This window comes from Crinia signifera, chromosome 5, assembly GCF_055691185.1.
Source record: "Crinia signifera chromosome 5, ASM5569118v1, whole genome shotgun sequence".
In the NCBI taxonomy this organism is placed as follows: domain Eukaryota; kingdom Metazoa; phylum Chordata; class Amphibia; order Anura; family Myobatrachidae; genus Crinia; species Crinia signifera.
This window is the reverse complement of record NC_139221.1, coordinates 285,087,605-285,112,656: the sequence shown is the minus strand read 5'-3', so window position 1 is coordinate 285,112,656 and position 25,052 is coordinate 285,087,605. Positions and strand designations below refer to the sequence as shown.

Below are 25,052 nucleotides of genomic sequence, written 5' to 3'. Positions count from 1 at the left end.
GTAGGTCGATGCCTGCTCAGGTCAGGCGGCTGGCATCACATGACGCCAAATGATTCGCTGGCCCTCAGATACATAAGAACGAATGTCCGCCCAATGATTCGCTGGCCCTCCGCCCAATGATTCGCTGGCCCTCAGATACATAAGAATGAATGTCCCCCTAATTGTTATGTGTAGGTAAATTGCAGGGTGTTGCGCTAAATGACAACTAAAGTAATTTTAGCACAAATTCTGACCTGTTTTTCATCAAAGTTTTTAGAAAATGAAATCTGCGGGTGCGAGAACATTATGCAAATGTTGCCAATGTACCCAGCAGTCTGTTTACATGTTTGTAATCATCTACTGCAAAATGTTTTCCTGTGATGTCATTTGTAACAAAATCAGTGAAGGCGACGCGTCTCAATCTCCTTATCTAATCAGCTTATTTATGTATGGGGAACAGAAACAAGTAGACGTCAGTAAATCAGTAATTCTATGTATTCTGCAATGATTACTATAGCTGCAAATGCTTTAAGGGCATGATTCTGATTTGGATGTAAAGTTAAAAGGTACTTATGTAGTATCTGGGCTGCCGATTTTGAAATCGGGTCCATCGCATGACATCGCATCGCATCGCATACAACCAAATCGCATGCGATGCGATGCGATGCGATGTGATGGACCCGATTTTTCCATAGGATTCAATGTTAAAATGGACCAAGTCTATTTTAACATGTAATTCAATGGGAAAAAGGGGTCCTTTTCATACCCCTACTATCCAAGTGGGCATGGAGTTGGATATAAACCTGTGGCGAGCGTAGCGAGCCACCGAGCCCGAAGCGTGGCGAGCGCAGCGAGCCCCGCGAGGGGACGCAGATTTCTTAAACAGTATTCTGCGTCCCCTCGCGGGGCTCGCTGCGCTCGCCACGCTTCGGGCTCGGTGGCTCGCTACGCTCGCCACAGGTTTATATCCAACTCCATGCCCACTTGGATAGTAGGGGTATGAAAAGGACCCCTTTTTCCCATTGAATTACATGTTAAAATGGACCAAGTCTATTTTAACATGGAATTTAATGGGAAAAAGGGGTCCTTTTCATACCCCTACTATCCAAGTGGGCATGGAGTTGGATATAAACCTGTGGCGAGCGTAGCGAGCCACCGAGCCCGAAGCGTGGCGAGCGCAGCGAGCCCCGCGAGGGGACGCAGAATACTGTTTAAGAAATCTGCGTCCCCTCGCGGGGCTCGCTGCGCTCGCCACGCTTCGGGCTCGGTGGCTCGCTACGCTCGCCACAGGTTTATATCCAACTCCATGCCCACTTGGATAGTAGGGGTATGAAAAAGACATATCTCACTCAATCTCACTTGCATCTGACACATTAATGACAACTGTAGTTAAAGATTAATTATATATTTGTGACAGAAAATAAAGCAAACAAACAAATTACTGTGACTTATTAAGCAATGTTAAGGCATGGAGGATACGGCCAAATACATCATCGCCTGCTAGAGACTTGCGCCATACAAATTCGGTCATGTAGCTGGTCAGATTGCTGCGAGCTGTTCCGCGATGGCACTTGTTCCTCCACTTGACACAACCCCATAAACGTTCTATGTTCTGGGTGTGTGCCCCACTTTCTGGATCCACAAAGTTGAAGCGGTGGTTCACCCTGGCATGAGTGTAGCCAGCCGCCTCCAAATCACTGGTTCGGTATGCTCGCCAGCAATCCGACATGACAGTGGATCCAGGTTCGATGTTAGCTTCAATAGCAGCCATCAGGGTTGCAGCATCTCTCTGGGCAACTGGCAGCATGAAGCATTGCCCAGTCTCTCTGCAGACACCGCCGAACACCCATTGCTGGGGAAGTAGTCGGCCCACATTGGACTTACGACGGACAAAAAGAGTCTCATCCACCTCGACCACTTTTCCTGGGCCTCCAATCTTGCGCTGCGGCTGAGCAAGAATATCCTGCTCACAGGCCTCACGCATAAACGCATTATATGCGACCACTGTCTTGATTGACAGATTCAGTTCCTTTTGGCACAAGGTCACTGATGTCAACTCCTGGCTCCACAAATATATGAAACGGACAATTGTCACAAAAGGGAGCCGGCACCCAGGACTAAACAGCGCAGCACGGACACTTTTTTTCTTGCCGCAAGCCTTTATATAACACCGCCACTTTTGGTCAGCCATGTTCAGGCGCATGGGATGCCCGTTGTCACAGGTGGCTGTGGTGGGCAGAAGGCCATGTTGCTGCAGGAAAAGAACAGCAGCTTCTTCAGTCTGCGGCAATGTAAAGAGCCTTGGCGACGACGCAGCTGCTGACATGGAAGCTGTAGCCATATCTGTATCCAAATCTCCTCCAAAATCACCTCTCTCAAACCAGCACTTTCTCCTCTCAAACACCCTCAGATTTTACTCCTCCCTAACCTCCTAAAATACCCTTTCTCCCAATTTTTGCCACCTGTGCCAAAGCCTAAATTAAAAATTAGGTGCAATAGGTGAAAAATCGGGCCCATCGCATCGGATCGCATCGCATCGGATCGCATGCGATTTGGTTGTATGCGATGCGATGCGATGCGATATCGCATCGCATCGCATCTGATTGTATGCCTTAACTTAAGGCATACAATCCAAAAATCGGCAGCCCAGATACTACATAAGTACCAGTTAAAAATATTGTTTCTGAAACAAATCATGTTGCAATGCAAGAGGAGAAATACATTTATATTTGTTCTGTGCAGAGTAAATACTGGCTGCTTTTGCATGTAGCCCACACATTCGCTTTATTTTTTTCAACGGCAATTTAGAGTTCATTTTTGCCATACCAGGCTTAAATCTAAATATATCTGCATGTTTCATCCGCCCCACCTACAGAACGACAACGTTTTTGCCAAGGTGCACAGTAATGGCGCTCATACATCAGCACTAAGGGGGTCATTCTAATTGACTTGTGAAGCTCGCAGCTTACTGAGCCCTTGTGCCACCGCCACGGGGAATACTCCCCATCCCCCCCCCCCTTGCAACTATAAAGTGGATACTGACTTATATTTGCGGGTTCCCCAGACAAAGGTACGGCGGGATTGGCAAATCGTGAATTTTTTCATGTTCCATTTCCCTGATTCCCCAATGAATCAACAATCATGGCTTGCCACCAATCAGTGGATCCGATTGGTGGGGTTTTTTTGTGTGCTTTACTCCCAAATCAGAATCAAGCCTTAAATATTGTCTATTACTTTAGGCAAGAAACAGGGAACCGCTTCTCAGGCCATTAGTAAATGCTTAAGGCTGAAGAAAAAAAAACTTGTAAAGAAAAATAAAATAGAAAGGAAAATAGTTAGGAAATCTCTTGAATTTGCAGCCAAACCATTAAGAACACGCTGTGCTAAAAATTACAGGTATATGAAAGCATTAATCATTATACTTAGCTGCTGCCATAGTGTGGGTTTTCTACCTTTTGTGCGCTTTAGAAGGTGGTTTTAATCCCTGATGGTCTTTGTTGGTGGAGAATTTGAGCCACAGTAATTTAGCAGGAAGAGTGCATTACATAATGTGCGGTGGCATAGTGCATTTCTCTCACGGGCAGAAACCACATGGAAAGAATTAAAACTATTCTGCTACATTGTTTAAACTAATCAACTGGCAATCATGCATTAGTTATTTCAAAGCGACAGGGAAGCTACACTTTTTAGTGTGTGAGTGCGTGTGTCTGACCCCCTGTCCTTTCTGCCAGCCATCAGAATAGTTACAGTTTGGTGAGTCTCTCAAATGCTAACATTTTTGAAATAGTGGTGGACCGTTCCTGTCGGCAAAGACTGACAGCGAAGATACCCAATAAGGCAAAACCTTTATGCTGTACTTTATGGTTCTGCTTTAATTAATGTTCTACCTTTACCAATTAATGGTCTGTGTTAACTCTGAGAAGGGCTGTGCAGGAGTTCTTTAAGGGCCTGATTCGGACCTTATCGCAATAGCAAAATCTTTCTCAAATGTGCAAAACCATGCTGCACTGCAGGTGGGGCAGATGTTACATGTGCAGAGAGAGTTAGGTTTGGGTGAGTTATTTTCTTTCTGTACAGGGTAAATACTGGCAGCTTTATTTTACACGGCAATTTAGATTTCAGTTTGAACGGGTGTGGTATAACACCCCGACACTCGGGATTCCGACAGTCATTAGTCCGATGTCGGAATCACGACTGCAGGGACTCAGACAGCTGGGGGAGTGCAACGAAGCCCCTCATTCTCCCTCTATGGGGGTCATGGATCTCCACAAGGGAGTATAGCCACTGCTTGTGTGTCAGGCTTTTGGCAGTCAGGATTCTGACGTCGGAATCCCAACTGCCGGTGAGTCCTTCGGCACCCGTTTCAACACCCCCCAAAAAATCTAACTTTGGGTGGTGGTACACTATTTTGAGGCCCATTTGATGAAATGTACAGATTGACACCAAAAAACATGAAAACCTCATGTTGCTCTTTTCGTGTGCTAACCTTTTGCTAGTAGCAAGCTTTTGTCTATGACGGCCTAGTGCAGGGGTGTCCAAACCGGTTCTTGAGATCTACTAAAAGATCACGTTTTCCAGACCACTTATCTGGTGCACAGGTGCAATCATTACTAACTGTCATATTTTCAAGCGTGTTATATTCCTTCCTAACCGAAACATTCTACAGATCCACAGGGAGCCTGGAAAACATGGACCATTGGTAGATCTTGAGGACTGGTTTGGCCACCGCTGGCCTAGTGTCAACCATTTGGGCAGTACGGATGGTATAATGGTTAGCATTATTGCCTCACAGCATTGAGATCATGAGTTTGATTCCCACCATGGCCCTAACTGTGCGGAGTTTGCATATTCTCCCTTTACTTGTGTGGGTTTCCTCTGGGTACTCCGGTTTCCTCCCACAATCTAAAAATCTACTGGTAGATTAATAGGCTTCCAACAAAAATTAACCCTAGAATGTCTGTGTGCGCATGTACATGTGGTGGGAATATAGATTGTAAGCTCCACTGGGGCAGGGACTGATGTGAATGTTCAAGTATACTCTGTAAATTGAGGTGGAATATGTGTGCACTATATAAATAACTGGTAATAAATGAATACATTTGCTATTGACCGTTTGACTATCAACCGTTTATTCCATTACCGTGTCATGGAGAACCAGCCTGAGGCACAATCCCTAGCACATGTAAGCAGTAAATGGAGCTGATCAGAATAATTATAATAAAGTCTGCCTCCTCCGTCACACATATTAAGTAAGAAAAACACAGGCTTTTATTTTATAGATGAACACCATCATGTGTTTTCTACAGAAATATATAAATAATTAACTGGAATGACGTATATACTGTACATGGAAAATCAATGGAATATACTGTAAGGGGGTATTCAATCACCCGCAGCCATCTCCCGATGGTGGAGATGGCTGTGGGGCCCTAGTCAATGCTGTCTTCACCGACAGCTTCACAAGCAGTCGGGCTCGTTCTGCCGAGAACAACCGGGAAGTGACGAGCTCCCGGCCGCAGCTCGCCTCTTCCCGGTCGCAGCTCGACTCTTCCCGGTCGCAGCTCGTGGCCACACCCCCTTCTCCTCCCGCCTGCTTGTTCTCGGTTCGAGAACGGGACAGGGTCACAGCTGTCGGGCCAGCTCGACAGCCGTGACCCCAGTTTAAATAACCCCCCTAAATGTACGTTGAAGATATTCAATATTATAAACTTCCGTAATATTAACAGATAAACTGTAATTCACTAAATACATATTTATTCCACACATGCCTACTCTCCAAGAACATTTTGGGCTCACAATTTTGTGAGACTCCATCGAACTTTGAGATTAGGTTTCCTGTCAGCATCCCTTCTAGTTTGTAGTATTGACAAATCAGGCATAGGCAAAAACACAGAATTGCAGCGTTTTAGCCAATCCCCTCTTTTCATCCTGTTTTTAAAGGCATTATGTCACAGATGGCAAGGCATGACCTTGCCCCCATAGTGATCACGTACAACAATACCATTATGATTTTTTTTTTTTAATTTTAACATTTCTGTGTCTAAAATACTAATGTGACATCTACATCGCTAGGTGTATAGAAAAAATACATACAAGTGGTAGTTGCGCTAAATAAGGTAGATTCACGTTGTGCAATTGATAAAAGAATATGTATATTTATTAAATAGTAACACTTAAAAGTTGTCTGTATAGCCTAATAAAGAGAAATAATATAAATACAGTAATAAGGAAATGGGTGCATGAAGATAAGTATGAAATGTATAGGTTTCACTTCCGTTCCACCTTGAAAAAGCTGCAGGAGCAGCGAAACGCGTCGGGTTCTTAAACACAGGAAACACTGCTTCACCTCGCCTCCTTCAAATTACATCTTTCCAGCATGCCTTCTCACATTTCTAGTTTTTCCATTAGTCCCAAACACCTTCCAAACAAGGTACCCAGGATTAATTTCCAGGCCCTCTCCATTGGCACTGTGTAGGGATGCCACCTCTCTAATTTGCTACAAAAAGCCCACCTCTTCCTGTCCAATTCTACCACTGTGGAGGAATACCACCTCTCTAATTACCAGCTGGAAGAAGTATTTGAAGGGACATTTACAGCCAACACAAACTGGAACGGATTACACTTTTGGGTCCAAAAGGAGAAGGACAATGCAGGAACGGAGGGGACACCTATACATTTTATACTTATCTTCATGCAGCCATTTCTTCATTATTTTTATAACTGTATTTCTCTTTATTAGGCTATACATCCAATTTTTAAGTCTTACTATTTATTAAATATACGTATTCTTTTATCAGTTGCCCAATATTGATGTTATGGTAATACGAGCAAAGGAAAAAGTGGTCTTCTTTTGAATTCAGATATTTAATGTATCATCTGTCATCTTGAAAACACATAACTTTACAAATGTACTACTTCTGAAACGTAATACTTTCATACTGAAAACTGAGCACTATTAAATCTCTGGCTGCTGACATGAAGAATACTTTTCCACATTCAGTCCTGAGTGTCAAACATGCAATTGTTAAGAAATCTTATAGTCTTTCAGTTTATATGCCAACGCTAATAACTGTGCATTAATATTACATTACATTGGTATTAATAAAATAGTTTTGGAAGGGCAGTCCAAGACCAGAATTAGAGTTGGACAGGCTCCGAATGTTGCCTACATTAACCTATAATTAAATAAGTCCTAGGGCTTTAAAAAGAACTGAAAGAATCAGTTTTATAGCCTGCATAAATATAATTGATCTTTGCAATCTGTTTCCTAGGTATAAAATACTTTTGATTACTGTATACAATATGAACAAATGATTTAGATTTAGAGAGAACTGTTGGCTGGAGCAGCCTGCAGTGCCCAGTTTGATAGTGTTGCAACAATGTTGGGTCTCACAATTTTAAGACCCCTTGCCCTAAAGGTGATGGAATGGGGACAGATCACTTGCAGGTTCTTAACGTCTGGTGCAAAATTTGAATGGACAATGATTGGCAGCTGTTTCTGAATGTGTCTGCATCCCTCCCACTTATGATAATACTATAGTGATGTGGATGCTGCCATATATTTAAACTTTTTTATTATTATTAATATTTATTTGTATGCATGGCAAAGTTATATTTTACAGTGTTATTTCCAGTCGATATGTAATAAAGGGTATTTCCAGTTGATTGCTGAAAAGTTAAAGCAGCGGAGGAATGTATAAATTTACCCCGGAAGTACGGATGGTGTAATGGTTAGCATTACTGCCTCACAGCGCTGAGGTTATTGGTTCAATTTTGTATATTGTCCCGGGGCTTGCATGAGTTTCCTCTGGGTACTCCAGTTTTCCCCACAATCCAAAATATTTACTTGGCTCCCAACAAAATTAACCCTAGAATCAATGTGTGTGTGTATACTGTATGTGGTAGGGAATATTGATTGTAAGCTCCACTGGGCAGGGACTGATGTGAATGTTCAAACAATCTCTGTAAAGCGCTGCGGAATATGTGTGCGCTATATACAGTAAATAACTGGTAATAAAGTAATTAATTTGAACTCAATACATTTAACATTACATGACCCCAGCTGCTGCTAATTTTGCTCTTACTAATATTTTCTGAACTTGACTTTAGATAATCATGCAAACATGTGTTTTCAATAGCGTAGGGTGGAATTAGACTCCAGGTGTGGTGGTAGTTTTAGTTTTAGACTTTAACACCTACCTGTAGCTAGGGCTATTCAATTAGAGGCACACTTTTGTACAATATGTAGTTTATGTCAAAATAAAACTTAACTTTTAATTATTTACTTTATAAAATAATGTTGCTAAGATAAAAAGATATCTAATGTAAATCAAATGCATGACATTATGGGGGTATTCAATCTTGCCCACTATTTCCGACAGGGGAAATAGCGGCCGCCTATTCAATGCTGCCATTTCCGATAGCATTGAAGGCAGATTCCGCCAAAACAGATCTGACTTTGAAACAAGTTGGATCTGTTTTGTCGGAAACGGCATCAGATTGTCTAATTCCCAGGCATTTTAGCCGACATGCCCACTTTTCGACACTCAACAGGCGGAACATTGAATTCCACCTGTCGAGTGGAGCAAAAATAGCCAGGATTCTGCCTGTCGGGACAATCCCGACACGTCAGTAAGGCAGCAGGGAGCGGGGACAGAAGGCTTCCCTGCCCATCTCTGCTTCAGGGAGATGGGCAGGGGACGGGGGTAGGCAGGGGCAGAGTGGGTAGGCAGGGGCAGGGCGGAGGGCTGCAGGGCTTCTGGGAGAACGCATGAGCGTCACGTGCTTGCGCGCCCCATTCTGTTGGACTCTTGACGGCTGGCAGGGGACGGCGAATGGTTATAGAATCACCAGGAGCCACTCTAATGAGAGCGGCTCCATCTGTACATCACATTGTCCCATCCCTGTGATATAGTGACGCACATTTGATAGAAAGTCCCATCATTTTCAAATAACTTTAGAGAGAGCCACACTCATATTAGTAACATACACATACTCTGGAAAACCTGATTGGTATTCAGTACTATTTCTTATTGAAAGCCATGGCAATGTGCCCTTTGTGTGCAGCAATTACATAATAAAGTGCAAGGCATGTGATATGTGCGCACATACTGTATATGTCATATATGTGCAGCAATTATATAACAAAATATATAATTAATGACAACAAACGTTTGTCTAAAACTAGTCCCGTATCTGCGCAGGATTTTTTCGCTTTGAAAGGAAGAACACGGACAAAGGTTGAAAGTCTGGCTACTCACACGCACAGACAGATGGTTCTCTGCTGGCTAATTCAAAGTTTGCCATGTTAATTATTGTAATTAAGTGGTGTATGATAAGCGGTACCCCTTTGTTTGTGATTTGGCGAAGTGACGCAGTGTGCAAATACAAAGGAGACATGCGAGCAGCAAGCAGCATCGAGCTGTTATTATTGCTCCTTGCTGAGCATATTATCCTGTCATAGTAGATGTAAGAAAAATCTATTTCTCACTTCAAAATGATAAGGCTTTGTCACTTGCATCACAATTACTTTTAAAAATAGAACGAAGCATTGAATGCGACTGCAGCTTAGGGGGTGAGCCATTGTCCAGCCTGGTGTGACTCATCCAGAGGGCCACCGCCAGCCTTCACAGAGCTGTCAGCTCGCTGATTGCCATCCTTCGCTCACTCCCCACGTTTGATGAAATATTCATGCTTTTGCTCTGCTCTCAGCAAGAACTATTGATTTCTTGTGTAAACGTTGCTATATTTAGTCTAGACAAATGGAATGTGGATTGAATAAATTGAACTGAGGGCTGGGCTGTTGCCTGCTTTTAGCTTCCAATCCATGGCTATTATTTATAATCAAGAGTAGTTTTTGTGAGTTTTAGAGTGATTTTTCACTATTTAATGATTAGTCTGGAAAACCAAACCAAACAGTTTAGGTGCAGTAACTTCAGCAGAGAGTGAAATAAAATGTCAGGCTATTTGTCTTCCATTTTTTAACTGAAGTTTAAATTTTTCTTTTTGTGTCTCACAATATCTCAATCTCGCTTTTAACAGTTTTCTGCCATGTTTTTCTTTTGGTGTGTGTGTGTATGTTGAGAGAGCCTGTAGAAAAGCACCATCTCAAACAAAGGAATTTCACTGTATGCAATGATAATTTATTCAGGCAAAATGTATAACCATGTGATGCGTTGATATGTAAGAGCAACATGTGACAGTATCTTATTTAGGCAGTTTTATATCTCTTATAGCTGTCACCATACTTTCCTACATTGCTATTGGTGGTAACGGGGCTGAAGGCGTGTGCATAAATTGTGGGGGGTGCAGCCTCCCTGCTACTCCTGCAAGGCCACTCCCCTGTTTTCTCAGCTGTGGGGCTCATGGTCAGTGCATAGTAGACACAGTGCGCACAGCATGAAATCACCGCCGCTCTGCTCAGCTGCTAAGTGGGAGATCTCGATGCGGTCTAGTACCGAGCAGAGCACATCGCACCGTGTGTAAGATGTGTATTTTTGAAACGTGTCACACTAATTGGGGGTCCATGTCAACAGGTGTCAGCATTGACACCAAAATTATGTAAAAAACTCATGTCAGCCTTTTGACCATGTCAACCTATTGCATGTTGTGACATAGACACAAAAAAACATGAAAAATTAATAATAATAATAATAATAATAATAATAATAATACTTTGTCTGCTGCTTGTTTCCTATGACAGATGTGAAGTCTGAGGTTCCTGTGGGTTTGGATCCCATCACACCACTAGACTTAAGGACAGATCTAAGGACAGTTATGCCTATGTTAGATCCCGTCCTGCGAGAGAAGCAGCTGCAGCAGGAGCTCCTATTAATCCAGCAGCAACAGCAAATTCAAAAACAGCTGCTCATTGCAGAGTTTCAGAAACAGCATGAGAACCTCACAAGGCAGCACCAAGCCCAGCTGCAGGAACATCTCAAGGTATCTATTAAAGAGCAAACTAATTCATACCTGTATATTACCAACCTTATCCACACAAGGTCATAGCCCCAACATTCCACTTAGTCATGGGACAGTGCTTCGTCCTGCAGGCATCACATAGTGGCGTTTGGGCACGGTCACTGCAAATAAAGATTTGGGGACAGATGTAATAGCATCCCATGTCCGCCACTGTGCAGGATGCCGGTTGAACTCAGACTTTATTTAAAAGGACAAGGCATGGTTTTTCCTGCCGAACTCGGACACAATTACATCTGTCCCCAAATCTTCATATGTAGTGACCATGATGAACTATGTAGTGCCTGATGCTATAACCTCTGTTAGTGGTCTGTTTATCTTGATTTCTAGTCTGGGGTGTTGGGTGGAATTTACTCTGGTGGGAGGTAGATGCATGGGTTTGTATGTACAGTAGGTATTCATTATTTATTTATTAACATATATAGCGCACACATATTCCGCAGCGCTTTACAGAGAATATTTGAACATTCACATCAGTCCCTGCCCCAGTGGAGCTTACAATCTATATTCCCTACCACATGTACGCGCACACACAGACATTCTAGGGTTAATTTGTTGGGAGCCAATTAGCCAATCAGTATATGTTTGGTTTGTGGGAGGAAACCGGAGTGCCCTGAGTAAACCCACACAAGTACATGGAGAATATACAAACGCCGCACATTTAGAGCCATGGTAGGAATTGAACCCATGACCTCAGCGCTGTGAGGCAGTAATGCTAATGCATTCGTACCCATTCGATCTTAGAAAATTTCCCCAATTGTCTCTGTAAAAGTAAAGGTAAAAGCAGAAGGACTCAGGTATAGGGATAAATATATGACAGTGTGACAGTAGCTATGCAAAAACATTTACTTATATAGATGTTGCAAAAACGTGTAATCTGCTCATACTGCGGCTATACAGATTTCAGCGGCAACTTAACTCTTTGAGTGCCAACATATCTGAGAGATGTGCAAAATACACACTAGAAATGCCAGTGTCTCTCACATTTGTTGTGAATATAAATTCACATAAAAATTGTTGTGTGAAAAAACGATTATATTCCCTATATAAGGTAACATTACAGGTCATTATATGATCAATAAAATGTTTTGCTTGGCATTTTTCACACCTATTTTGACAAATTCACTTGGCGCTCAAAGGGTTAAATCACCAATCTGGATTTCCTTTTGTAAAAAAAAGAAAGGGATTTCTTTCCCTCACCAACAGCCCAAGGATACGATGTTTGCAAGTCGCCACCAGCAAGTAAAACCCAACTGGTGTTACCCAATGCTGAAAAAGCAAAGTCACGGAGTCATTTCTCCAATGCGACCCCTTAGTCATAGATATAGAAATGATATTTTCTGACCCCATCTGCGCAATAACAAACTTAAACATGTGTGTTCATATGAATAATCAGTTATGTATTGGCAATGCCAGGGAGTACTATGCTGTGGGTCACATTTTACAGTCCGCTTTTATATGCTGACCCCTCATCCGCCTTATGTCCATCTGCATTTATCAGCTGAAACCGAAAGCAGTCATGTGACATCACAGAGAAGTGAAAGAAAACTGAGCTAAAGGACTCAAATATAAATCAAAATAATTAAAGTCTCATTGCCAGCCAATATTTATGTTGTTAAGTAATGGCTCTGAGTGGTCAGGGAATAGTCCTAAGCCTCCAAAAACCGGTTGTTATGGAGCCTGCTAATGTCAGCTGGGAGCCAATGCAAATTGAAGTGGAAGGAGAAACACACAGCGTCTGTGCAAACGCTGCTGCCTTCCAGGACCTGTGTGGTCTGTCTGAGAGAAAGCTCTTGCTGCGAAGCACTATTTACCCAGCAGCTCCGTGGAAGTGTATGACTAGGATGTAGGCCATGATTAGACCGTTAGGAGAGGGGTGTTTCATTTTAGCTTTAAAGGACTACAAATAGATTACATTTCAGGATATCCCTGTTTAAGCACAAATATCGTAGACATTGACAATTATGTGCTAAAACTGACTATTTTTATTGCTATGTGTTTGTTCCTGCATCCCAGCAGGGATTTAAAAGCAGGGTTATTTAACTAGCTGCTTTGGAACTACACATCCCAGCATGCTCTGCCACAGATTCAGCCTGCCCTCAGAGCAAAACTGATTCAGGGCATGCTGGAATGTGTAGTTCCACAGCAGCTGGATGGCTGCATGTTTTTTATGTATGCCTAGAGTACGCAATACATACCCTCCAACTGTACCTTTTTGGCAGGTACAGTTCTGTTTTTTTATGGCCTGCACCTTTTTTTGGATCTCGAACTGTCCATTGTAAGTATAGGAAAGAGGACGTGGCCATGCCCCATTTACCTGCGGTCATGCCCCTTTACGGATTTGTACCGGTTTTTGATCTTCAGATATTGGAGGGGATGCGCAATATATACTAAGTATAGTAATGATTATAGCACAATAATAACAGCAAAGATGAGAGGAACAGGGTGTAGGAAGCAGGTGGGATACAATGCAGATGTCAGTGTGCGTAGCAAGGCAATTTGCAAACTTACAGTAGGGGGTTATTTACTAACATGGGAGTTTTACTGAAGATAGGATGTTGCTATGGGCAACCAATCAGAATCTACTTTTTATTTATTTAGCACCTTTAACAAGATAATAGATAGCATCTGATTGGTTGCCCATAGCAACATTGCACTTTCTAGAAGTCCCATCTTAGTAAATAAACCCTTAGGTGTATATAAAGGATGGATGTTATGTGAGCGGTTCAGAGAATAGCAGTGAGATGGATGAGCCCCAGAGATGCAAAGGAGAAAGGTGTGGTATGGGGATCCAACGGTCAGGATTCCGGCATTCATTAGACCAATTTCAGCAACCCGACTGCCAGTACTCTGACAGTAGCGCAAGTGCAAAGATGCCCCTTGCGGTGCTTGCCACAGGTTCTATTCTCCTTCTGTGGGAGTCGTGGACCCCCCACGAGGGAGAATAGCCCCTGTAAGTTGGGCTCCCAACTGTCAGGATTCTGACATCGGTCTGCTGACGTCGGAATCCCAATTGTCGAGAGGTCATCCGGCACCCAGGGACAGGAGGTTGTCAGAGGTGAAGAGAGAAGGAGGTCACGTCTGGGGGTTGCTTATCAAGATTTAGGTTTCAATATTGTTAATGGCCTTGTAACTAAAGGTGATTGATCATCCTAGATGGCCTGTAACATTGAATGTTGTCTGCATGGAGTAAAGCTGGGTACATAGTGGAGAATATATTGGACAATTAATTGTTTTAAGACAAACCATTACTACAAATCATCCACATTGTCCTGTGTGCATACACGATCATCGCATCTTCTGATGTGACTACAGTGCAGACAGATCTGGCCTTTTCTTTGCAGCTCCTTGCAGTGTAATGAAGGATGAAACAAAATGTCTTTCTGTCGTTCATTACGGCTATTGTGTACCGGCAATCTTGCATTATCCAGGGTGAAGGTAAAATCTCTTAAACCATCGCCAAATATACCGGTTCTCTATTGTTTACCCAGTGCAACTGAGTCTGTCTTTATTGCTGGCCATAGATGGCAGCACATGATCTGATGTTTATACATAAATGTTAATACACTAGTAAGCCCGCTCGAAGCAAAAGCTTCGAGAGCTAGTCTGCTAGCTTCTATGTTTGTGCATGTGTGCGAAAGATATGTAGTTTCAATCTTTGCCAGCATATGGCAGTGTTTTGGAGACTCAAGGACACAAGATAGTTAGTGTAAACATCATGTGACATTTAGTAATGTGACATCCTGATTGGCTCGCTGCTTCAGTTTTTCCTATTCAGTGATACAAATGTCCAGCCCCTTTAAGAAGAGAAATTTAATTTTTTATTAGTTTTGTAAAAGGCATTCCGTGGGGAGTCTGGCTGGCTGTTCTGCAAGAGCCTGCATAAAAAGTGCCTCCATCGTGGCTGCGTTCTCCTCCTTCCTGTCCGATATATTGTTAGTTGTAATTGCTGAGGAATAAGACAACCTAATGCTGTGTACACACGGTACAATCCAGCATACAATTTTGACTATATAGTCAAAATCGCATGCAGATCGCACAGGTTTTTTACCTTACGATCCCGATGCACGCTCCCATGACAGCACAAATCGAAACCCAGATAGACAGGACAGCAATGACTATATAGTGCAAATCGAATGTAGATAGCGTGAATAGTATGTAAAAAGTACACAGTTAGCAAAGATTGTATAGCAGTCGAATCTTAAGTCGAATAGCAAAGGAATCTCACCGTGTGTACACACAATTACACTGAAAATGCTTAATTAGCCAAGCATAATCAATGTTGCCTACTTCTAAAGGCTGTCAGCAGCACTTTTGGGGGTGAGACCTGATGTAGATTTCTTAAAGCTCCACCCCCCATTACTGCAAATCCCGCAAGTTACGGGTCTTCGAGGAGAGGGTGGGGCTAAATGATGCAAAATTATGGATGGAAATTAACGCTGCCAAGGGGGAGATGCAAGGGGGCGCCGGTATCCGGGAGAGCGACCCAATTTTCGGGAGCCTCCCGGCCATTCCGGGAGGGTAAGCAACCCTGAGTATATTGTAATGTAATGTTCTTAACTGTTTTAGCTTAGTTAGTTTGAGCTTGCACAAGTAGTCTTTATCGGTTCCTTTGGCACAGGAACGTGCATCTCCCCATTCTTGGGACTGGCTATTAGATTCACATAGGCAGAGTTGTCGGTGTAGCTGGCGGTGTCTAGCACACAGCCTGGAACTGATGGTGGAACTTGTGCTATATGGTGTACAGCTTAGACCTGATTGTGGAGCTGGTGGTGTATGAGACACAGCTTGGAACTGATTGTGGAACTTGCGGTGTATGAGGCATAGCTTGGAACTGATGGTGGAGCTTGCGGTGTATGGCTCATAGCTTGGATCTGATGGCGGAACTTGATGTGTATGATGCACAGCCTGGACCTGATGGTAGAGCTTGATGTGTCTGGTGCATACACTGGAGTGGATATCAAGACAGCCGGTGATAATGCACACACAGAAACTAGAACACATGTGCAGATAAACTGTCAGGAGGCACAAAGCCAGTCACTAGAGAGGAATAGTTCTGGCAATTTGTTTCGCTGCCTAAACGCTTAGCTGTGCGCTCAAATGTGCAGATAAATGCCTCTATGTCATCAGCAGGAGTAAGCTTCGGTAGCCCACCTTTTCTCAGCTCTTTTAAATCCTCATGCAGCATCTTAAGCTGCCCATACACGGTCCGTTGTGGACTGGCTCCGTTCTGTACTATGCGATGCACGTTCCCGCGCATCACATAGTACGGTACAAAAAGTATGTGCTGCACATACTTTTTGTACTAGCTACACATCGCATTGGATCGCATTGCATGCACACTGAATGCACAAGCCATGCGATCTGATGTGTGCTATTAAAGTCCCAAACGAATCCGTTAAACGGACCGTGTATGGGCAGCTTAAGTTTTTGCTTGCTGCCCCAGTATCTGGGATTGCTGTTGGTCAGCCAGGTGCTGCTGGCCTTAATATGAGCTTGCTGCAGTAACTGCACCTGAGCTTGCTGCAGTAACTGCACCTGAGCTTGTTGTCCCTGTATCTGGGTTTGTTGCCCTGCAGACAGTTCAGTTTATTAATGGCTCCATAGTAGCCTATGTTTCCTAAGAGCAAACTTAGGTGGCTTAATATAATGGGCCAGACTCACAAAACAGATTTAGCTTAAGCCCCGTACACACGGGGGGAGATATATTGCTCAGCAATATATTGCTGAGCAATATATTGCCCAGTGTCTCCTTTGCATCAGCGACCAGAGATGGTCGCTGATGAAAAGGAACCTCTGCTGGGGGTGCCGCAGAGGTAATTAGCTGGTCGCAGGAGCACGCTCCTGCGACCAGCGATTAGAAAGGGGCTGAAAACGGGAGCGCGCACCCGGCGATTTATCGTCGGGGCAAACTCCCAATCACTGGCAATATGGTCGCCAGCGACCATATTCCCAGCGATTTCAGCCCCTATCGCCCCCGTGTGTACACAGCATTACACCTGCTTTACTGGCCACTTATCACAAAACAGCAAATAATATGTTATACTACAGTGGCTCTTTAAGGCTGACTGCTACTCATACAACCTCCAACAATTCCAAATTGCCCTGTTATTTTCAGGCAGGCACAAACTGGGGAGGTTTAACAGGCTAAGCAGACAAATAGACACACCACAATCACAATATTGTCAGGCTCCCAAGCCTGCTGCACAATTTGTAACTAGCTATTTTTTTTTGCCAACTGGCTTACCAGGGCTCCTGCCATTTAGCAATGTGATGCTCAACGTTGGGTGTCAAATGTGACAAAGAATCATATACACCAGTTAAAGATGAAGTCTGGTTCTTTATTCTCAGCAGGTAGACAGCATTCCAGTATAACAGATTGGCAGTTCTTAAGTTACAGCATGGCAGTTCTCAGGTCACAGCAGTTCTCACAATAAGGGTACTTCCAGAGAATCCCTAACGTAATCCCCAAACCTCCGCAAGCCTATTGCCCAGGCACTAACTGCCATAGGGAACACCAACCTTCTATCTTGAACACACACATAACAGGAAGCACCAGGTGCTGCTAATCAGCCAGTGATTCCCAATACATCCCAGGAAAACCAGGGTTGGATCTCCCTAGCCTTGTTGCTGTTATAAATCCTGGACTGGATATTCCACATTACCCTCATGTGGAAGTATGCTGTCCCTGCCACAATATATATATATATATATATATATACATATATATATATATATATATATATATATATATATATATATATATCAGAGGTATCTGCGGCGGCACTCAGGCCTAGAAAGAACTTCACAACATCAGCCTGGTGTACGCCTGGCTGATGTTGCGAAGTTCTTTCTAGTCCTGAGTGCCGCCGCAGATACTATACCTCTGCTGTGTGGGTGACTATGGATAGTTTCCCTGTTTGGCGGATGGCAACAGGCAATTTGTGGACTTCTATTATAGCGAGTGCCAGAACTAATCGACGTTATATATATATATATATATTGGTATATACCTATGGAGCCGGCTCCATCTTTGCAGGGGCTGGCGATTCTGGCAACGGAGCTTGCTGCGGGTCCCCGCCGTCGCCGCCAGTCCTCCACGCCACCCCGTCACCCCCCCCCCCCCGAACTGGGCGCATTCTCCCTGAAGCAGAGATGGACAGGGAGACGTTGCCCAGCCGCCGTGATACTGGGACGCGCGTGCGCATGAGACGTATGCGCGTCCCAGTCCCTATCGCCGGTGCTCACCAGAGAAGGGGATCTGGTGGGCGCCGGCAATGGATGAGCAAAGCTCCATCTGTATATATAGTGTGTACACTTTGTGGAATTCAGTGTCATCATTGTGGAGGTCACATGACATGTGAGGGTTTGCTCCGCAGTTATTTGTTGGGTGACGCAATAATGAGGGTTACAGCGCTGTGCCTGATTAATGTCTTTCCTCATCTTAAAGGTTAACTTTGTTTTTGATTTGGGTAAAATTGTCCCAGGGCCTCTCTCCCTAAACAATCAATGGGGCAGCAGATTTCTTTAATTCAGCAAATCTGTTTCCTGCATAGCTGAGTAGATTTCTCATATTAACAGGGCTTCCATTGTCATTCTTCTTGTCTGTTATCCAAAGAGGAAAAGAGTGACTAGGAATGTTTCTCTTAAGAACATTTACAACTGACTCCGAATAGTTCCCCAGGGCTTTGCTTCCATTAAGTTCTTTACAAAGAAATGTGATTTCCAAGAAAGAATCGGTTTTGCAACATGAGCTGCTGGAGCTGTATATGTGTGTGTGTGTGACACAACGTACCACCCATTGCAGTACTCTGGCACAGGACAGGTTAATATATACACTCCTATAGGTATGCCAAGTCTGTAAGATCTAAGCTCACATGTCAGATGATTTGATTACATTATTCTCTTATATATATAGACATTAAAGAGAATGACTGTTTCATTGCAGCCTTTTGTTCTCTTGTCATTTTGATTTTTTTTCTTCAAATCTGCATTGTTAAAAGCAATTTCATATGAATAACAACAAGTGTTAAATACAGAATTAATTCCTTATTAGTTTCTTTTCTGTAAATAATATGTAGGAATGCTTTTTGCTGCTTTGTAATATGAGCGCAGACCAGCTAGGTGAAGCATACGTTCCGTGAGCTTGGCGATTCAAGGGTAGGCAGGTTAGTAAGGTGACTAAAGGGGCATACACACGTAGAGATCTGTGCTAAGCAATTTTGCTAAGCAATTTTGCTGGTGTCAAGATCTCCCATGGAGAGCACATATACACGCAGAGATTTGTGCAAAGCAATTTTGCTAAGCAATTTTGCTTAAGCAAAAAAAGGCCGGGTAGTGGTTCAGAATGAGAGATTGCGATCAGTATCTCTCATTCTGTACACACAGAGAGATTTGCAGTCATTTGCTAAGCAATCTGACTAGATTGTGACTGCATGCACTGACTTAGTTAGCAAGAGATATTTAATCTCTCAGAGCATACACACGGAGAGATCTGTGCTTACTTTCTAAGCAATCTAGTCAGATTGCTTAGAAAATAGCACAAATTTGCTCCGTGTGTACACCCCTTAACTTTATTACAATGAAAAAGGAGGACACAAATACATTTCAGAAAAAAAATATCATAAATGAAAGAAACATTTTAATTGCAACAATAATACAGTATTATGCATGATAAATGCATAATAAAAACATTTGTAACATTTTATATTGTAATTATACTTACATGCCTAATAAGGGCCCTCCTACCTTTTGACTGTCTGTAAATACCCTGTTTGTTGTATCACTGTCTCCTTTGTAAAGCGCAACGGAATATGCTGCGCTATATAAGAAATATGCTGTGCTATATAAGAAACTGTTAATAAATACATACAATAAATAATAATTAATATTTGAGTGAGCACCCAATGACAATTGGTATCTTTAGCAGGTGTCTGTAGGTGAAGATGGGGGCAGGTGAGTACCAGTAGCAGGTGAGCTGGGAGAGAGATGAGTACCCAGCAGCTGACAGGCAGGGAGGAAGGAGGGGGAAATGAGCACCCAGTGGCAGGGTGGGATGGAAGTAGGTGAGTACAGGAAAAGGTGGGGGTAGGTGGCACACAACAGGTGAAAAATAAAAGCCAACCCCATGTACATCCCCAATTAAAACATTTTTACACATCAGCACTGACATCTCTCCCCCCCCCCCCCATATTCCCCATTCTTTGCTACCCACATCTCCAATATGTTCAACTGTGCTCCGAGCTGTCTTACCTCCTCCTCCGAGACAGGGCCTGGGCTGGGCGTGCTGCGCAGCTAGCTGGTGTCGGGACCCGGAGCCGCATGGTGCTGCTGCTGTGGGCGGGCGGGTGGTTGTGCACAGGAACTCCCACGTGGATATTATATTATGGCCGCGTACAGTTATATTATATTATGGCCGCACATGTGCAGACCTTGAACATCGGGGAAAAGGCCGAAAATCAATCAAAGATAATCACAATTATCTAAATAATAGAAGATGTGTTAAGTTTATGTAGCAACATTTTCATTCTAAATCTTTTGTTTGTCCCCAAAGTTGCAGCAAGAACTACTGGCCATGAAACAGCAACAAGAGATCTTAGAGAGAGAGAAGGAGCACAAACTGGAACAACAAAGGCAGGAGCAGGAAGCCGAGAAGCACCGGCGCGAGCAACAACTCTCGCACCCTCGCACAAAGGAGAGAGTCAAGGAAAGTAAGTCACCGTTCTGTGTAATGCTTCTGTTTAGGCACCAAACTCAATCGTTTGTTTTAATTATCTGTGATAACAATTAACAGCTAAAAGTAAAATTATATATATATATATTATCCATAATTTTTAGTCATTTCAGATAAACTGCATGTCTTATGACCCTTTCAGACCGCACATATTAACCGGTATATTGCCGTTTTTTTACCGTTTCAAAATGGTAATATGTGCAGTCTGAAAGGTCCAGAGTGAATTTACCGTTTTAAAATAACTGGTATTTTAAAATGGTAAAAAAGCAGGGTCCTACCCATTTCAGACCCATTTTTTTGCTGTCTGAATGGGTCTGAAATGGTACCCAGGCAGCAGTGAGCACTTTTAGTCCCCAGCGCAGTGCATATTTAATGAGCCGGCCGCTCATCACATATGTGCATATGTAATGAGTGGTCGGCTCATTAAATATGCACTGCGCTGGCTCAGAGTGGACCAGCTAATGCTCAGTGTCAGACCCCCTACCCTTACCCTTCCAGCGTCCTGCAGCTCTCCTCCCTGCCTGCAGTGCGGGAGCTCCTGCTGGCAGTCTAGGTGCAGGCTCTGGTGCCTGATCCCCTCTCTCTATACCTCCAAGAGGTCACTGCCCAGCGCATCTCTGGGATGTCATGCTGCTTTCACACCGCAAACCTGCTTTAGACCAGGTATTTACATGCGATGTGAAAGGGGTTTTGCGGTATGAAAGCAGCATAATAGTAGTTGCTATTTTCAACCACTTTAATCAAAAGCTTACTGATCTGTGCTTCACATGAACACATCTCACAATGAATATGCCACTTTCATTAAAAAGCTTTGTTTGGCTCATCTGGCCTTGAATTCTTTACAATTTTGTATGTGTGAATAATTGCAAAATGTAATTAAAATGCATCTGTCGCCTGCGTACAGGCTTTCAGGATCAGATCATTTAAAAACATGTACGACGACCAAATAGACATTTACTTTCATAATTCTATTTTGCTGTAGATTATTCAGGGCTTATTGGTAACCTGCTAATATTGGTTATCACTGCACTTGTAGTTTAGCACATGTGTTAGCAAATTTTTGGGGTACCTGTTATAGTGGAAGGAGATTCAGGCCTGTATAGGGATGCCCTAAAAAACACTTCCTGACAAAACCAGCCATGCAATAAAAAACATTGGCTCTCTGCCAAGCATCCCTGAACTGTGATTTTTTTGGGGGGATATGAAGAATGTTAAGATCCTTGAAATGGCAACTTTATCCCCAGAGTGGCCCCACTGTAATATTAAGCAGCTTCTAAAACCTTTGCCCGTTATATCCTTTCATCTGTCTTTATGGCAATTGAAAAAAAACATATCACCTTCTCCCCTAGGATCCACTTTGCTGCTCAGTCAATTACAGGTGGATTTCTCATGCTAGACACTCCCTATTGGCTGCTTGAAAACACCTCTGAAGACATTAATTGACATAAACATCCTAGCAACTGATGTAGTACCTTGTTCTTGCATAATACTTATCACTTAACTTAACCTAAAACAAAGACGGAGACGGGTTTGGCAGAAAAGTTTAGCTGAATTTATTTAACTACACGGTACTTATGTAGTATCTGGGCGCCCGATTTTAAAATCGGGTCTGAAAAATCGCATCGAATCGCATCCGATATCGCATCCGATGTCGCATCCGATATCGCATGCGATCCGATTTTTCATAGGATTCAATGTTAACAAGGTCCTGTTCATTTCCCCACTATCCAAGTGGGCACAGAGTTGATTTTATAAAGCGTGGCGAGCGCAGCGAGCCACCGAGCCCGAAGCGTGGCGAGCCACGCAAGGGGCCGTGGATTACTTAAAATGTTTTCCGCATCTCCTCGTGGGGCTCGCTGCGCTCGCCACGCTTCGGGCTCGGTGGCTCGCTGCGCTCGCCACGCTATTTAAAATCAACTCTATGCCAACTTGGATAGTGGGGAAATGAACAGGACCTTGTTAACATTGAATCCTATGCAAAATCGCATCGAATCACATCGCATGCAATATCGGATGCAATTTTAGGCGATTTTGCCGAAAATCGCGTCAAATCGCATCTGATTGTATGCCTTAAGGTAAGGCATACAATCACAAAATCGGGCGCCCAGATACTACATAAGTACCAACAACTCTACCTTGAATGCTTAATTATTAGGAATTAAATAATGGTGGCCAAGAAAGAATGGCCATCTTCTAACCCCATCAATAACACCTACTGTAAAAACAAGCTGTATCCACTCGACCTTCTAACTTGACTACCCAACCATCCGGGTGGTGTCACTGTCACTGACCGGGTGATCCAGCAGATGGCTGTAGTCAACGAAGGTGAGCGCACCAAAAACAACCATGAACAATCATTAAACCCTTAAATATGACCTTACACAAGTTAACCTGCCATTGTTTCTAGCCCAACAACTAACGGAAAAACCACCCACCTTACCTAAAAAAGGGGAGGAAGGGCGGGAAGATCCGGAACAAGAGGCCGACTTCTCCTGTAACCAGATCATATAATCCAGCTAAAACTGCCACCCTTGCATCCTTAATGGATGCCGAGCCACATGGTCTTCACAAGGCCATCCCCAGCCTTGGATGTTTAACACACTCCTCTCCTATTCAGTCATTCCATTCTTCTTTCCATTGATGTGGCTAGAAACATTTACCTGTGTGAAGGGCATCATGGACGGTGTAATGGTTAGCATTACTGCCTCACAGCACTGAGGTCATGAGTTCATTCCCACCATGTCCCTAACTGTGCGGAGTTTGTATATTCTCCCCGTGCTTGCGTGGGTTTCCTCCGGGTACTCTGGTTTCCTCCCACAATCCAAAAATATACTGGTAGGTGAATTGGCTCACAACAAATTAACCCTAGAATGAATGTGTGCGTGTACATGTGGCAGGGAATATAGATCGTAAGCTCCACTGGGGCAGGGTCTGATGTGAATGTTCAAATATTCTCTGTAAAGCGCTGCATAATATGTGTGCGCTATATAAGAAACTGTTCATAAATAATAAATAAGTTTGTTACTTGCTTTGTGTCTAACCTTGGTTCACATCTCACAGCCACATGTGCTTGCCAGCATTCCAACAAAACATGTCATACTGTCATTTACACCTAATAATATTGATTGGTCATACAGTATAAACTAACATTTGAGATGTTCCATTGTAATATAAAAGTATTGACAATCCTTACAATACAATAAGTTGGCCTGACCCATTCGTTTGTGTATTATGTATTCCGTTTGCTTGTTCTGTAATACTGTGCAAATTCCTCACTTGTGATTGCACTAGGTTAGGGGGCATGCATTCCCTTTACATTTCGGCAAATGATAATACGTTATGACCATGGAGAAAGTGTATATATAACTTACTATCGTTGACAGCTATAATAAAGTTTGTACAATAACTAGCTGTGGTCATTCAAATTGCAGCCGTGACATATTTTCTTATACCAAGGAAAACATGTCCAATTCATCTCTAGACCTTTCGCACACACTTAGTAACCTCAAAATGACTGTTCATTTGTTTTTCATTCCCTATTTTCCCAAATCCAGTTACTATTTGAATTTGTAATCAGTGTCTATTACAAAGTGTCACTAACAACTAGGCAGCCTTTAGTCACAGACAGAAGTAAATTGTACCTGTCACATTGACCTCAGTGACACCTATTGGGTTTCATATAAAATACACGCATTTGTTCTTCAAATTGATGGCTGGCAAGGGATGTTTTATAATAAAAGTATTCTAGCGTATTTACCAGCTGTCCTGTCCCCCCACGAGGATCCTGTTATCAGGATCAATGCTGAAGGATGCTTATCCGTAATACCTTACTGACAGCCTGTGAGAATATAGTCAAAGAAATTCAGATGTCAGTAAATATTGTGTAGCCCCCGTTACACTGTTAATAGATCATTTTGAAAATGAATAGTACTATGAACTAATGGAAAAAAACACATGGGAGCGTATATGTGGAGTTGAACCTGCAGAAAAGCTTAAAAAAAAAAGATAAAGTGGAGAGTGATCATCAACCAGCCAGTCGGCTCCTAACTTTCATTTTTCAAACACAGCTGGTGATGTGGCAGTTAGGAGCTGATTGGTGGTAGTTTATCACTCTCCACTTTAACATTTTTAAAGTTTGGTGCATCTGGCCCAATGGGCGAATTCGTTCTGTACATGGTGTCTTCGTCAGCAAATTTAGGAGCTGATTGGCTGGTTGATTATACGATGCTGTAGTATTATACCCCTTTCACATCGCACTTTTAAAACGGTATATTGCCGTTTTTTTCCCTTTTTAAAACGTTTAAGGGTGCACTGTGAATGCACCACAGGCAATTTACCGTTTTAAATTAACTGGCATTTCGAA

General features: G+C 43.0%; 1 protein-coding gene across 8 annotated transcripts in view; it reads left to right on the top strand.

Annotated features, from left to right (window-relative positions):
- HDAC9 (histone deacetylase 9) overlaps positions 1-25,052 on the top strand; it is a 468,252-nt gene that overhangs the window by 365,837 nt on the left and 77,363 nt on the right. For all 8 annotated transcript variants that reach the window (XM_083189144.1, XM_083189143.1, XM_083189142.1 and 5 more), the window contains 2 exons: positions 10,682-10,920; positions 20,510-20,666. In XM_083189144.1, the coding sequence (XP_083045270.1) occupies positions 10,682-10,920; positions 20,510-20,666 (396 nt within the window). The remainder of the gene's footprint in view (positions 1-10,681; positions 10,921-20,509; positions 20,667-25,052) is intronic.